The sequence below is a fragment of the Onychostruthus taczanowskii genome, unplaced genomic scaffold (genome assembly GCF_017590055.1).
Source record: "Onychostruthus taczanowskii isolate IOZ18803 unplaced genomic scaffold, ASM1759005v1 scaffold25, whole genome shotgun sequence".
Taxonomy (NCBI): domain Eukaryota; kingdom Metazoa; phylum Chordata; class Aves; order Passeriformes; family Passeridae; genus Onychostruthus; species Onychostruthus taczanowskii.
In genome coordinates this window covers 592,577-607,340 of record NW_024499796.1, presented here as the reverse complement: position 1 = coordinate 607,340, position 14,764 = coordinate 592,577, and the positions used below count along the sequence as shown (strand labels likewise).

The 14,764-nt window shown below is 49.3% G+C and overlaps 1 protein-coding gene across 7 annotated transcripts in view; it reads left to right on the top strand.

Annotated features, from left to right (window-relative positions):
• EXD3 (exonuclease 3'-5' domain containing 3) overlaps positions 1-14,764 on the top strand; it is a 251,278-nt gene that overhangs the window by 54,241 nt on the left and 182,273 nt on the right. For all 7 annotated transcript variants that reach the window (XR_005952833.1, XM_041406503.1, XM_041406500.1 and 4 more), the window contains one exon: positions 563-675. Coding sequence is in view for 6 of the 7 variants with exons in the window: in XM_041406503.1 (XP_041262437.1) it covers positions 639-675 (37 nt within the window). In the remaining variant the exon portion in view is untranslated. The remainder of the gene's footprint in view (positions 1-562; positions 676-14,764) is intronic.

Genomic DNA, 14,764 nt, shown 5'->3' with positions numbered 1-14,764 from the left:
AACTCTACCACAGTCAAGATGTGATGACGAGTGGAAGGGCAAGCAAACAAAGAGGAGGAGCTGTGTAGCTGTGGCAAGAACACAGTTTTACATGGCCTGTTAGTCCGGATTGGGGTTAGGTAGGTCTGGGGTTTGAAGAGAATCATAGAATCTGCTGAGTTGGAACGGACCTCAGGGTCATCGAGTCCAACTCTTCACCCTGTGCAGGAGTTTTGTTTGGCTACTTAAGTGAAGACATTAGGGACTCCTGTTTGTGCAGTTCAAATCTGGAACTCAGCTGATTCCAGGAACCCAGCTGTGTTTTTAACTCCATGTTGTTTTACCTTCCATGGGCTCTCAGATGCCACTTTCCAGGGCTTCTTGGTTGACTCCATTCAGTTTCCCAATGCATTCTCTGATCTTCAGGCACGTGTCCTATGGCTCCTACACCAAGTTGCACATGCATGTAGGTTCTCCCCTCTCCTGCTAAATTCAAGGACAACAGACCACACACAAGATACTCTCTTTCTCACACAGGGTGAAGCTCCTACAGTTTGACAGTAACTCTACATTCTCTTTCCAGAAACAAGAGCTTGAGCTGCATCTCTGAGTTTAGACCTCCAACCTCAGCATCCTGATCTGGTGCTGCCTTTGGGAGGATGAATCAGGACAGTTACTCAAGTGATCAGCCCACGGGTGAGTTTTCATTCAGCATGATTTGCTTTCCATTTATTTTCTTACTGCTATTGGAGAAGAATGCTGAGTCACAAATAAAGCAAAACATGTGAATCAATGCCAAATTGCATGCCATAAAGATTATTGGATCTTTGAGGTTTCCTGTCCATATCTGGGTATCAGCATTCTTAGAATTCTAGTCCAGGTTGAAAATTTTTCTAGCAATTTTTTTTCTGGAAGTCCTTACCAGTTCAGAAGAACACAGGGATTTTATTACTGTGTTAGACAACTCATTCTGCTATTTGCCATTACTTAGTTTTCTCATTAATTGCATTGGTAATTGGTTACCCTTTGCAGTAAGGGAAGATGTGCACACACCATTGTCAGGTATGTCCCATCGAGTCCGAGGGTCAGGGTCCCTGCTGGAGAGATTGGATAGACAGGAATTTGTTACTTCTGGCTCAGACCTGCCATAAATTTGCTCTCTTCTTTCATCCCCATCTTTGGCTGTGGGAGCTCAGCCTCCCCGAGTGCTGCTGGCAGTTTGTGCTGGGACAGGCGGATGCCAGGGGCTGTGCCTGCGGCCTCCCAGGCTCTGCTCAGCCTGGGCTTTTTTGGAAGTGTCAAGGGGCATTCTTAGCTCTGACGTGAGGGCTATTTTTTGACAGTTCCCATTGTTCCCCACTCTTTGTTCATGGGTGAGGTCTTTTTGTCTGAGGCCTTTGTCAGAAATAGAGGCTGTTAGGAGAGCTGTCTGCTCACAGGTTGGGGGAGTTTTCTTTTGTTGTTGAGTCCTGAGAATTTCTTTCTTGCTTTTACAGACTCCTTGGGCAAACTTGCCCAGACAAATGAGGGGATTGCTGGGATCTCCCCTTGCTGGGCTGCAGGGAGAGGGGTCCTCAGAGCCGCCACCCATGTGCCCTGCTCTGGCTGTCTCAGGCCACATGGCTGGGGCAGAGCAATTTGGGGTTTTGAACATCTGCCTACACTAAAGCCCTCACCATTGTCCATGGGTTTGAATTTGGGGCTCAAAAAGAGAAAATTTTAGAAAAATTCCTGTGGTAGTATGAAATATCTACTCTCTAATACTCAGCACGTACTTTTATTACTGTGAACAGGTGATGATGACACATCAGGATGTCATGGAGATTCATGAATCATCCACAGAAGGACCTAGAGGCTGGGTTTGGGGAAAAAGACATTCAAGTCTCTGTAACACATCCTGGGTGCTCGTGAGAAACGTCTGGTCAGAATATTCATAGATTGCTTATTGCAGCCTTCTTTTTTGTAGGTGTAATAAATGTTGTGATTCGAGTTTAGATCCACTCTCTAAAACAGGCACAGGAATGAATCTGTCCAGATGGACTAATTTTCAATGTATCACTTGTGTACATTTTACACCTCCTGTTGAAGTGCTTCGTCCTGGTTGCTCTTGGAGTCAAGTCCTGGGTTAGACAGGTGTGATCGCTGGTGATTTATATCCTGACTGAGGATAAGGATCTTCCGATCTGGACCTCCATTCGTTCAGCTTCCAGCACCACCTACTGAGTTTAACATTGTTGGTTCACTTCATTCTCTGAGTTGCCACTGGAGCTATACTTAGAGAGGAAGGATATTATAATCTTGTGAAAGATTAAAATACTGTTACTGTAATCCAGCTGGAAGGGGAGACCTTTTCTCAGGGTGAGAGACAGCCAAGGTTTTTCCCATTCTGTGCTCCCCTTACATGCAGGAAGGAAGTACGGGCAAAGGCCCCCCGAGCTTCCTGACGGCTCGGGAGCGCGTTTCCAGACACAGCCCTCTCCTCCATCCATCACCAGCCGGCCAAACAATCGCCAGCGCAAGGGGAAAACACCCGGCCGGGATAAACACCGGAGCAGAGCCTGGGGACACAGCCGGGAGCAGAGCTTGGGGACACAGTCAGGGGACACAGCCTGGGGACAGTGCCGGGAGCAGAGCTTGGGGACGCAGTCAGGGGACACAGCCTGGGGACACAGCCTGGGGACACAGCCTGGGAGCAGAGCCTGGGGACACAGCCTGGAGACACAGCCTGGGTGCACAGCCTGGGGACACAGCCTGGGGACACAGCCTGGGATCAGAGCCTGGGTGCACAGCCTGGGGACACAGCCTGGGGACACAGCCTGGGAGCAGAGCCTGGGGACACAGTCAGGGGGCACAGCCTGGGGACACAGCCCTGCAGCCCAGCACCAGCCAGCTCCTCTGAGGCTGGGCCTGGCAGCAGGCACTGCACGTTGGCTGCCCTTCCTTTTATCGCTAAGTATCTTAATAATCAAAGTTGCCCTTCAAAGAAGCACCTCAACAAATTAGAAAGGGATGAAGGGAGGCAAAGGGCTGATGTTTGCTGAGGAGCTGCTGTGCTGGCAGGTGGTGGGGCCTGGGGCCAAGGAGGTGCTGGGGATGCTCTGGGGTGCAGAGCACCCTGGCTGATGTGTGGGTCACTGTGGGTGCTGGGATGAGGCAGAGCTTTCTGTCAGCTCTTCAGGGCAGTGCTGAGGCAAAGCCATCTGTGATGCCTTAAGGAGGGAGGAACCTTCCTTAAGTCAGGTGGGGGCTCACCTTTGACTGGATCACCTTTGCTGAATAGGATTCTCTCTAAGAAGAGGCTCAGATCAGGGATCTTTTTCCCTGTATCACTGCTTTTGTTTAAGTGCTGCATTAGAATATTTGGGTCATATTTTCAGATCTCTCTGCTCTGTAACCTGCTTTTAACCATTCATTAAACCAACTATTTGGGTTTATATTTTTCAGTTTGGCTTTAGTATCCTGACAAACTTGAGCTGGGAATTTCTCCCTACCAGTTCCTGAAGCGGGGTTGTAGTGAGGTGGTGGTTTGGTCTCTTTTGCCCTGTGCCAGGAGACAGGCCAAAAGGAAACAGCCTTAGTTGCAACAGGGAAGGTTCAGATTAGATATTAGAAAAATTTTTTTCACTGAAGGAGTGGTCAGGCTCTATGCTGACTACATGCAGGGGCACCTCCTCTTCCCAGCTAAATGTGCCTTTCTGGGGTTCTTTCATTCCTTCTCATCTGTTTCACATTTTTATTGTCCTTTGTCTGGGCTTGCAGCAGGCATGGGGTGGGCAGTAATCTCCTTAAATGCTTTTACAACACTCTGCAGGGACAGAAATAATTTTTTATTTAAGGTCTATAAAGAATGCAGGATTATGGAACCCTTATTTTAAAGCTGAAGGTATTTCTGCAGTGCTAACACTTATTTTTAAATCTATCAGAAATGCACATAAGCAACAGCAAGTGAAAAAGAAAAGGCAAGAAGTTCCTGGGGATGGGATGGATAATAAACAGCAGCCCTGGCTGCATAGTTATGAAAATATTAATCCAAAAAATTTACCCATCTGGCCTAGAGCTAGAGAACAGCAGGTTTCCCCATGCTCAGTGCTGGGTGTAGATGCTGGAAGCTGAAGCTGTCAACTTTAAAATAAAAGAAGCCAAACTCAGCAACCTGGTTTCAGGTCCTGCTGCAGACCCCAGTCCCCAGCCTGCTGGTGGCATTTGGTACTCTCATTTCCCTGTTTGGGAGAGCGTTAATCTTCCCCTCTGTGAAGCTGTGTGACTGTACTCATGTTAATAGCAAAAATGCTCATGTTAATAGCATGCAGCATTTTAAAATTTCCTTCTAGAAAATAACTGATTGTGTGTTTGCTTGTCCTGGGTATCCTGTTTGGGAGGAGGCACCACTGGAGTGGTCATGGGTGTGATTCTGCTCAGGTCCTTCATGCATTGATCTCATCATTATTTCATTAACCTGATGAAATAGGTTAATGGTTATTTCATTAACCTAATGATGCCCTGTGACAGCAAGGGGTTAAAGAAGAGACAGGACTGTGATTTGTTGGCAGTGTCCCATGAAGTCCAAGAATGCCAGCTGGAGATGAACCCACGAGCAATGAGGGGAACGTGGTACCCAGGAACAGGCACTGAGGGGTTGTGTCAGGACACTGGGCTGGAAGGACTGGGAATTCTCAAAGAAGGGAGGGCAGGCAGGGACTGCCAGCCTGTCCTGACATGTGGCTGTTGTGGTTCATGGCTCAAGGGAAGTCTTGGGACTGCCAGAGTCTTAGAAAAGACAAAGAAATAAGCTTGTGATGTTAAGTGCTGTTTGCCCAGGGATACAAAAACACCGTGTACCTGGGAAGAATCATGTTTAGATTGGATATGTGGTCATACAGCAGAAACTGATGGATAATGAAAGATTTTTCCAGGAATTGCCTGATGGTCTCTACATTCCTCTTTGCAAAAAGGCATGGAGTATAACAGCTGCTTCCACCCACTCTGGTTCTTTCATGTAAATCTAGTGAAGAAAAGGGTCAAGTTAAACCAACTGTCCCAAATACCTTCCCAAACCCTAGTAAGGTTCAGGTAACAAGCCTTGGTGGAAGAACATCCTGTGAAATCAAACAAGCACTAGTTTTGAGAGAGACAGGAGGTGACCCTGTCCTGCAGCCCAGGAGCACGGCGCTGCCACTCGGTGCCTGGTACCCTGCAGTGCCCTGGGAGGCTGCAGGGCTCCCTGCTTCCTTCTCGTCCTGCTGCACAGCCCTGGCTCCTGGGCAGATGTGCTGTGTGCTCTGGGGGAGCGGGGGCTGCCTGCAGCACGGAAGCACAGCTCTCCAGCCCAGGTGCTGGAGCACAGCCCTGCCCGGCGCTGTGGGCAGGGAGGGACTCGTTTGTGTGCAGTGGGAACGGGGAGCAGTGGACACGTCCTGCTCACAGGCTGCAGCAGGGTTTGCTATGTGTGATTGTGCCTTCTTTTAAATTAAACTATTTTGCAAGCACTTCCTTCCTGCATTTCTCAGAAGGAGGGAGGGGGGTGTGCAAAGAATGTTGAACTGCCTTTGACGGAGGAGGAAAACTGAAGAAAACAAGAGATGCAATCCTAACTACTGACCTTTTACTTGAGCTTGGTGATGTTTTTCAGCAGCAGAGCCTCTGGGGAGTAACAGCATCCTCCTTGCTATTGTGCTGCCTGCCCAAAAAGGGGGCTAAAGTTCAGCTTTTATGATGTTCTCACTCTGGGCTTGTGGGAAAAAGGCCACATTCCCTTTCTTAGGTCATACGAGTGCAAGAGATGACAGAGTCCTACAGTCTAACCCCAGGGCAGGAGGCCAGTGCAGAATGGGACTGGGATAGACAGCTTGGTAAATACACTGCCAGCTTTTTCTCCTTATGGAGAGTCACAGCAGGTGGGAGGGTAATTTACATTGTTAAATTAAAAGGCACTGATTTATTTTATGTTGGTGTGTTATTGTTTCATAAGAGCACATGGGTTGCCATAACTTGTGATGGACTCTTGCACTTTATTGTTAAATCCTCCTTTTCCACTTTGGTCAACAGTTACTGGAAATGAACGTTATCTACCAGGACAAAAACAAGAGGCAAATAAGCACAAAACAAAATCCCAACCTCCTCCTCAGCAAACTAGAGGTTTTCAGGGAACCCTCCATAGTTCTGAGGACTGGGATTATTGCAGTGGATGTTCTCAAATGGTGCTCCTTGGCCCTCGAACTGCTCCCTGTGCCTGGGGCCTAAAGAGACACTGGTCCTGATCAGGCTCTGTGTCTTTGAGCTGTCACCTGGTTTGTCTCCCTTCCCTCAGCCACATCTAGTGTTTCTCTCCATTGAGGCTTCCTTCAGCCTTGTTGAGGTGTTCAACAGACACTGAGCTGGTGTTTCCACATGGCATGATCCTGGCTGTGCTGTGATTTCTGAAATGCAGGATCTGGGAGCAGAGGAGGTGGTTCTGCCTGGAAAGGCTGCCTATTGTAAGGATGAATTATGTTCTAAAATTACAGATACTGTTTTAAAGTTTAAACACAGAGTGTTTAAAAAACAAATCTGGATGATGCTGACATCCACCTGTGCATTGACATCCTTTGGCAGTGCTGGTGACTCTGCTCCAGGGACTCAGGGTGCTGATCAGCTCACTGCCCCCCCGTGAGCAGCAAGCTGAGAAATCCTGTCCTGGGGCTGCTGTGTGACTTTGCCTTCAGCTGGAGTCTTGTCTTCTGCATGGCAGAGCACATAAAACCTTTAATTCACTGAAGGATAGGTGCCTGATGTGCAGTCAGTACTTTGAGTTCTGTGTGATAAGGAAAGGTGTGTGTCCTGGAAGAATGGAGCAAGTGGAAGTGCTGACTGATCAAACAGCTGAATCACAGCTGCAAGAGAAAGGTTTTGCTCCTGCCCTTCTCTCTCATGCCCTTGCACCCAGTCCTGGCACATGAGTCACCTCTTTGCTCCTGTGCTGGTACCTTGGAGCCTTCACTGAGTTGGGTCAATTCCTTGGCCCAGCAAGAGCAGATCTATGTTTTGGCCAAGCTCATTTTCTATGGAGGTGAAGCAGAGGGGCAGCTCCAGTCTCTGCTCTGGGACAGGGACAGGAGCCAGGGCACGGCTGGGGCTGGGCCAGGGCAGCTCAGGCTGGAGCTCAGGGCAAGGTTCTTCCCCCAGAGGGTGCTGGCACTGCCCAGGCTCCCCAGGGAATGGGCACGGCCCCGAGGCTGCCAGAGCTCCAGGAGCCTTTGGACAGCGCTGCCAGGGATGCCCAGGGTGGGCTTGTTGGGGGGTCTGGGCAGGGACAGGGGCTAGGCTGGGTGACCCTGGTGGGTCCCTCCCAGCTCAGGACATTCTGTGATTCTAATCACTACTGACTCTGCCTTTGGACAGCTCATGTCCTAAGTAGAAGGTCTTGGCACCAGCTAGGTGATGCAATACAGCCAGGTATTTATTGAGAGTGCTTAGGGAAAGTGCAGACACCAAGCCCACCTTTGGGCGGCGGTTTGAGGGGCACAGATGTGTTGGTGTTCCCTCCTTAATGGGGTACCCCACCCTGTGGCATGGTGAGCTGTGAGACTGTGGCCAGCTCACCCACCTTGTTATTTTTGATGTGATCTTTGACATTGAGTCTTGCCTTTGTAGTGGCCTCCAGTGATTGACCCTCACATGTGGCGAACACAAATACCCAGTTACCTGAGCATGCAGGCAGATGTGTGGGTTCTCAAGGAGAGAAATGAGGTGCTTGGGGTCTGTCAGCTCTCTGGCATTTCTGGTTATCACAGTGAGGGGTGGAGGGAAATTAATGCTGTGAAAACAAGCCTGAAGATGAGGGAGGTTTGCCACAGACAAGGGATTTGGACCCACGATGTGAAGCCCGGGGCAGTGGCATTCAGGAAACACCTGAAGTGTGTCTGGTCAAGGCAAGAACACGGTCCCTGAAGATTACTTAATATTTCTGTCTTTCTGGTCACAACTGTTGATTTGCATATCTGCCAGGACTTGCCTGTGGCACCTTGTGGTGCTGTGTGGTGCAGGTGCTGGCCATGCACTCCTGCCCCACTGTTCCCCTCCTCCCTCACCCAGCACTGAGCGGCTCTAGTAGCTGTGGAAGATCCTCCATCCCTGCTGGCCCCCTGGGAGGTGCCCATTTCACAGAGCTGTAGGCTTTGGCTCTACGCATCGCTCATTTAACCTTAATTTTGGCTAATCTGAGAATGGATCTCTTTTCATTTTCTGCTGGATGCACTTTGCACTGAGCTATACAGACATTGGGAGGGAGAAGAATTTGTCTAAATTGTTTGTTTTTACTTGGTAAAAAAGAAATGGAGATTTATTACCAGTTTTCCCTCCCCAGGGCTCTCCCTCAGCAAAGCCCTGCTTCGGTGGCAGAGGTTTGCAGCGATTCAGCACGACAAAAGTTCACACAGTTCAGAGCTCCAACAATTACAGAGGAGCTTTTCTTGGGATTTTTAAAATGTCCTAGACACAATTAAAAGAATTTCTCAGCAAGGAGAGTGCAAGCTGGGGACTCTCCGGCAGATGTAATCACTCAAGGAAAACTTTGTTTGGCTTGGCTGAGCCCTGCCTTCGTTCCACGCTCTTTCGTCCCACCACCAGGCTTTGTCTCAGCCTTTGCAGTGTCTTTCTGTCTTTTCCTCTTTCCATCTGCCCCACATTCCGCTGCAGGCTGAATGGGACAGCCTTAACCTGGCTACTTCCAAGACAAACAGCAAGTCAGATGGAAAAAGGGGGGGCCCTTGGCTGTCAGGAGGCTCCGTGGTCACTCACTTCCTAGAATTAAAGGCTGGGAGTTGATCTGTAAGCCAGCCAAGCCAGAGACAATGATTGGGTTCCCATTTTGTTCCTTTGATACTGTCTTAAATATGTGCAATGACTGGGAAAACAAAATTTGCATAAAGCAGAAACCCACATTCTGATGCAGATGTGTCCTGCCCTGTGTCCTCCGGTGTAGATGGCACAGGTGGCAAAGCTCAGCTGTTGTGTCTTACAGGGTTTTGGGAAGCAGGCCTGTTCTTGGATAACTGAGCTGTAACAGTTCCTGGCTGTGATGGGGTAGTTTTGGTAGCCACATTGGTGGGATGGGTGCACTGGAATTCCAGTGTTGAACTGCATGGTCCTTGTGAGTCACTTCCAGTTCAGGAGGTTCTGTGATTCTGTAAATCAACACGAGAGATGCATTAAAGCCACTGTGACCCCAGGTCAGTGCAGTATGTCCAGCCTGGCCCTGGGTTCGTGCCATGGCTTGCCCAGCCTCTGGACAGGGGTATTGCCTGTCCCACGTGTGACAGGGGTGTGAAGGTGCCTTCCCCTGCTCCAGAACCACCCCTGGACAATGCTGCTGTGCTTTCTGGACGTGAGATTTTCAGCTCTAAACCCCAGGGTGCTGCTGGGCTGTACCAGCTCGTGGTGATTAGAGAGCAGCTGATTATTGACTGTGTGGTTTACAGTTTCTGTCACTGATGAAGCTGGGATAAAAAGTGGGCAGATTCCCTCCCAGGCCCTGAGGTTCATTTAAAATGCTGCAAAGCTTCTCAGGTAGGGTGGGAGGCCTGAGAAGTGCCTGTGAACAGTGCTCATTGGCACAGAGCCCTTGAGAGCAGCCTGAGCTCTCTGTGCAGCCCCCAACCCTCTGTGCACCCCCCTGTGGGCCCCAGGCAGGGCTTGGGGTGGCAGATATCACACACTGAGCTGGCTCTCTGCTTTCATTCAGTTCTGTAACTCGGTACCACACACTAAAGAGACTTTCCATTGGTATTCAGGGCTCATATACCAGCTCTGCACGGTTTCCTGCGGCTTCCAAGGCAAAGGACTTTTCCATGCATAATTTAATCACGTTCAGCACGGCAGCAGTGGGATTTTTTTTTTAACAGAAAGTCTATAACATCTCCTTGGTGAACTCCTATACTTTGAGAACTCTCAGTGCGCTTGCTTATCTCTCTCTCTCAGATAAACACCTCTCAGCATCCTGTTTTTCTTGTGCCATACGAACAGGAAGAGAGCGATTGTTTGAGATGTGCGTCAGTCAGAGCTGGAACCAGGCAGCCCCTTACCCTCCCCATCACCATGGAAACCACCAAATCCCTTCAAACACATTGGTGCTGAGCTGACAGGTATCCTGGCTTTTCCACTTAGCCTCCCCGGAGCTATGATTTTAACGTGCAGGACCTCTCAAAAATACTTTTTAAAAAAATTTTGTCTAGGAGGTGCAGCTATAAATTTGTAAGGGAACAGCCATCACTACTTTGTGTTAAGTAGCAGTGAGATCTTTTATTTGGCTGTGGATTTGGTGCTAGGAGCACTGGAAGGAGGGAGCTCTGCAGTCAGTGGGAGTATGGTGTGAGGGACTGGGCAAGGTTCTGCCTGAGCCTTGTGCAACGTCTGCGTGTCCTGGAGAAGTGGCTTGAGCCAGCCAGCCTTGGGAAAAGCTGTTCTGCAATCACTTCAGGGTGACCTGGAGAGCTTTGTGTGTGGACAGAGGAGATTTGGGATTTGGGAATGATTGGAACTGTTCCTGGCACCTCAGGGTGGGATTTTCAAAAGCTGCAGCAGAAGTATGGATGAAGAATGCATTGTTTGAAGGTCTGATAATGCTGAGTGTCAGTGCTGGTCTAGTGGCAGGTGTCCCTTCCCATGGCAGGGGAGGTGGAACGAGATGATCTTTAAGGGCCCTTCCAACAAACTAGTCTGGGATTCTACCAGAGATGGAGTTTTACTCTATCATTCTGAGATGTAGGAGGAAGAAGGAGAAATTCTTTTAACTTAGGGGTTTAACCACTGTTTTATTCAACATAAGCAAAGCAGCAATTTCCCTCTGCCTCTGGAGGGCTAGGTTCAGCCTGGACAGATGGGTCTCCTCCACTTTGTTTACCTGAGTAAACATGTCACCATGTCCCCAGGTGCCACATATTCACCTTTTTTGAACACTTGCAAGCCCCTCCACTGCCCAGCACTCTGGTTCTGCCCAGGGCCTGACTGGCTCAGGACCACTGACCTGGGAAAGGGAGGGGCCCTGCCCCGTTCAGCAATGTGCTGCTGCTGAAATGTGCTCAGGGGAGGAACTGGCAGAAGAAAAGCTGGGAATGCCTTTAATACAAGAATCAAACTATTGTTACTGTTCTCAAAAAAAGGTTGGATGGCTTCAAAATACGTACTACAGCTTTTTAGAATTGCCAGGTGGGTTTTTTCATATAAAACTACTTAGGATGTACAGTTAAAGGTTGTTAGGTTTAGAACTTGGGGATTTCCAGAGATGTCTGGAGGCAAAAAAATAGATATAATTTTAGCTCTATGATAGTACTCTGGATCTGATGATTCTTTCCCATCCTGTGCTTGAGTCCTCTGGGGCTGCTGCTGTTCCTGGCAGTCTCAGTCTCTTACATAATTAAGAAGTTTCCCCTTTTATCATGGACAATATCAGTTTTCCTCCCCTTTGCAGGGTTGATAAGTTTGAAAGAAAAAATGGTTAGTTTTCTGGAGTGCTGTTTTAGGTGTTTTTAAAGTGAATTTCCATTTCTATGAAAGTGCCATCAACTCAGTGCAAGGGCGTTAACTGGCACCCTGGCTGTGACAGATCCTCCTGGTCCTGGCCTGAGGAGCTTGGCAGGACAGTGGGATGTGAGGAGGGGCTCATTCCACAGCACTGATTGTTGTCCTCCTTCTGGGAACATGGTGACTCGCTCCTCACCCTTCCCTCAACACTGAGTTTGTTCATGAGAACAAAACCTAATTCTCTTCATCTCTGGAAAAATGCATGGAGCTGGGGCCTAAAGGAAGTAAGGGTAGCCTGGCTGAATTTTTGAAGGAAAAGAAAAGCTAAGATTAAACTGTGGGTTTTGTTTAAACTGTTTTGAACACAGGAGTCCAAACCCTGGTTTGGTCAGGATGGGGGTCCACCCAGCTCAGGGCCTTGAGCCACCCCTCTGGCTGTGCCTGGCCATGAGGGTGGAGGGAGAGGTGTAAAATGGGAAGGGAATGAGGGACTGCAGTGCTGTGCTCCCCTCCCAGGTGTGTCTCCATTAACCTGTGTCAGAGATTGTCATCCTGGTGCTGCAGGTACCTCGACACTGAGGTTAGAGCCCCTCTAAGAGAGAGGAAACCACGTGAGAGTATTGACAACTACCTGCACAAGGTTTATGATTGTTACATTTTTAGGCTTTTATGAAGTTGGATTTCATCAACTGCCTAGAAAGCAAGCTCTTGGTGTGATTTTTAGAATTGCTATTTCTGTATGCATTGCTGCATTTCTTGTCCAGCCAGGGTGCACTGAAAGCATCCCCAAATGGTCTCTGTTTGTCTGAGGTGATGTCACACCTTGTTCAGGGTGACACTGTGGGACAGGCTTTTCACTCCTGGGCAAGGGAAGTTTCTGCTGCCCAGACTGGGGCATCTCAGGCACGGCAAGGATGTTCCAGAGCTGGGTGACTCCTTGGTCAGGTTTCATTTTTATTCGTTGAGTTGGCACCAGCTCTGAAGAGCATCCTCTGCTCCCGTGCTGGGTGTGATGCCCAGGTGTTGTAAGGGAGGGGATTCTGCCCCTCTGCCCTGCTCAGGTGAGACCCCACCTGCAGAGCTGCCCCAGCCCTGGGCCCAGCACAGGGAGGAGCTGGAGCTGCTGGATGTGTCCAGAGGAGGCCATGGAGCTGCTCCAGGGCTGGAGCCCCTCTGCTCTGGAGCCAGGCTGGGAGCGCTGGGGGTGCTCACCTGGAGAGGAGAAGGCTCCAGGGAGAGCTCAGAGCCCCTTGCAGGGCCTGAAGGGGCTCCAGGAGAGCTGGAGAGGGACTGGGGACAAGGATGGAGGGACAGGACACAGGGAATGGCTTCCCACTGCCAGAGGGCAGGGATGGATGGGATATTGGGAATTGGGAAGAGTTCCCAGGGCGGGAGGGCAGGCCCTGGCACAGGGTGCCCAGAGCAGCTGTGGCTGCCCCTGGATCCCTGGCAGTGCCCAAGGCCAGGCTGGATGGGGCTTGGGGCAGCCTGGGACAGTGGGAGGTGTCCCTGCCCATGGCAGGGTTGGAATGAGATGGGCTTTGAGGTCCCTTTCAGCCCAAACCAGTCTGGGATTCCATGGTGGTGGTGTTGATCAGGTGTCTGTACACTCTGGGACTGAGAGGAATGTGGATGCTCTCGGGGCTGATGTGGGGAGAGGGGGAGGAAAGCCCCTGTTTGGAGCACAGGGGTGGGGCTGTGCTGAGCCTGCCCTGCCCCACCGAGCCTGGGGAGCAGCTCTCCAGGCTCTCCATTGACAAAAAGCACTAAGAAAATAAGAGGGCAATGTCACTGCCTGTTGTGCTCAGCCAAGCAAGCCTTCTCTTTTAATGAGAGCGCATTTTGTTTGATCTGAGCTTTTTGGGGGGGAAATGATGAATTTTAGCCATTAGGAAAACAAAAGACATGGTTATTTGTAAGGATTGTTTTATAAGAAGCATATGTGTGCTTTATTATTCTTTTGCTTGAAGTGTGGGGATTGTTTTCAGTTGGGAGGCTGCAGTAGAAGAATGTGAACTTCTGACTCACTTAGAAATCAAGCATGTATCAGCCAAATGCTGAGGGCTCCCATTATGTTTTCATAACTCAAATTTCTCAGAATGGAAAGGATATCACTTGCCCTTAGTTAGAGAATGATTTTTGCTGCCATTGAGAAAGGCTGGCTTCTTTTCTAGAAAAACTTCTCTTGCTTTCAATACACTGTTCATTTCCCCTTTCCCTCTCCAGCAGGGCAGTTTCTCCATGTTCTGCCTCTGCACCTCATTCTCCCCCATATTTCTGTTTGAACTCCTAATTCTGCTTTTTCAATAATGATGTAGTCAGCAGCACAGACAAGGTACGGCTTCACAGAGTGATCCCAGGAAAGTGTGGGCTCAGCTAATGGCACCTGAGGAATTCTGGCTTTTGTCTAGAAGAACCAAGTGAGGAACATGAGATGAGTATTGCCTGCAGAGCCAGATGCAGCCCCAGCCATTCTGTGGTTGTGTGCTTGGTGTAAGCTTATGCAAGGGCACTAGAGAACACACATTCATTAGGACTAATTCTGTGATACATGGCTGCATGTTGGCACATTAACAGAGTAGTTCCAAAGCAGAGTCTCGTGGAGGAGTTGCTGGCCTGTACACCTTGCAAGGTGCATCACTGAGTTAGAAGTTTCTGTTAAACCAAGTCTGTCTGGAAGATGATAAAGAGCCACAAAAAGATAAGCCTCTAGATACTGATCTCCTCCCTAAAGTGAAGCAAAACATTTCCTGCTGAGTGAAACAGCCATCTCAGTTGGATTGGAATAAAGCTTTGCCCCTGCTCTCAATACAGGCAGAGAACTGGGCTGGGGAAATCACTCTGAGCTGACTTTTCCATCTGGCATATGAACAAAACATAAACTGGTTCTGCAGTTCCCAGGGATGGCTGGGCCAGCTTGTGGCAGTGTGTTAGGTGATGTGACCCCTTTAGTTCAGAACCAATCCCAGCTGTGGGAATCTTCATCTGCTGTAGAGAGGCCACAGGGACAGGCGAGCAGGAGGTGGCTGTCGTCACAGGGCTGGAGAAGCAGAGCAGTCACAGCTGGCCGATGAATGAAGAAGTGTGGAACCATTCATCTTACAAGAGGTTTCTGGTGATTGAAAATGAGCTGATGTTCAAAGTCAGGTGATTGCAAGTGAGGAACTCAGCACATTTTGGGATATTTTCCCCTCCTGTCTGATGTAGATCCTCCCACTGATTGCATTAGTGCAGAAAGTGGAATCAAATGTGTGGATGAAGAGCTGGAGGAACAAGTAAGAAATGCCTT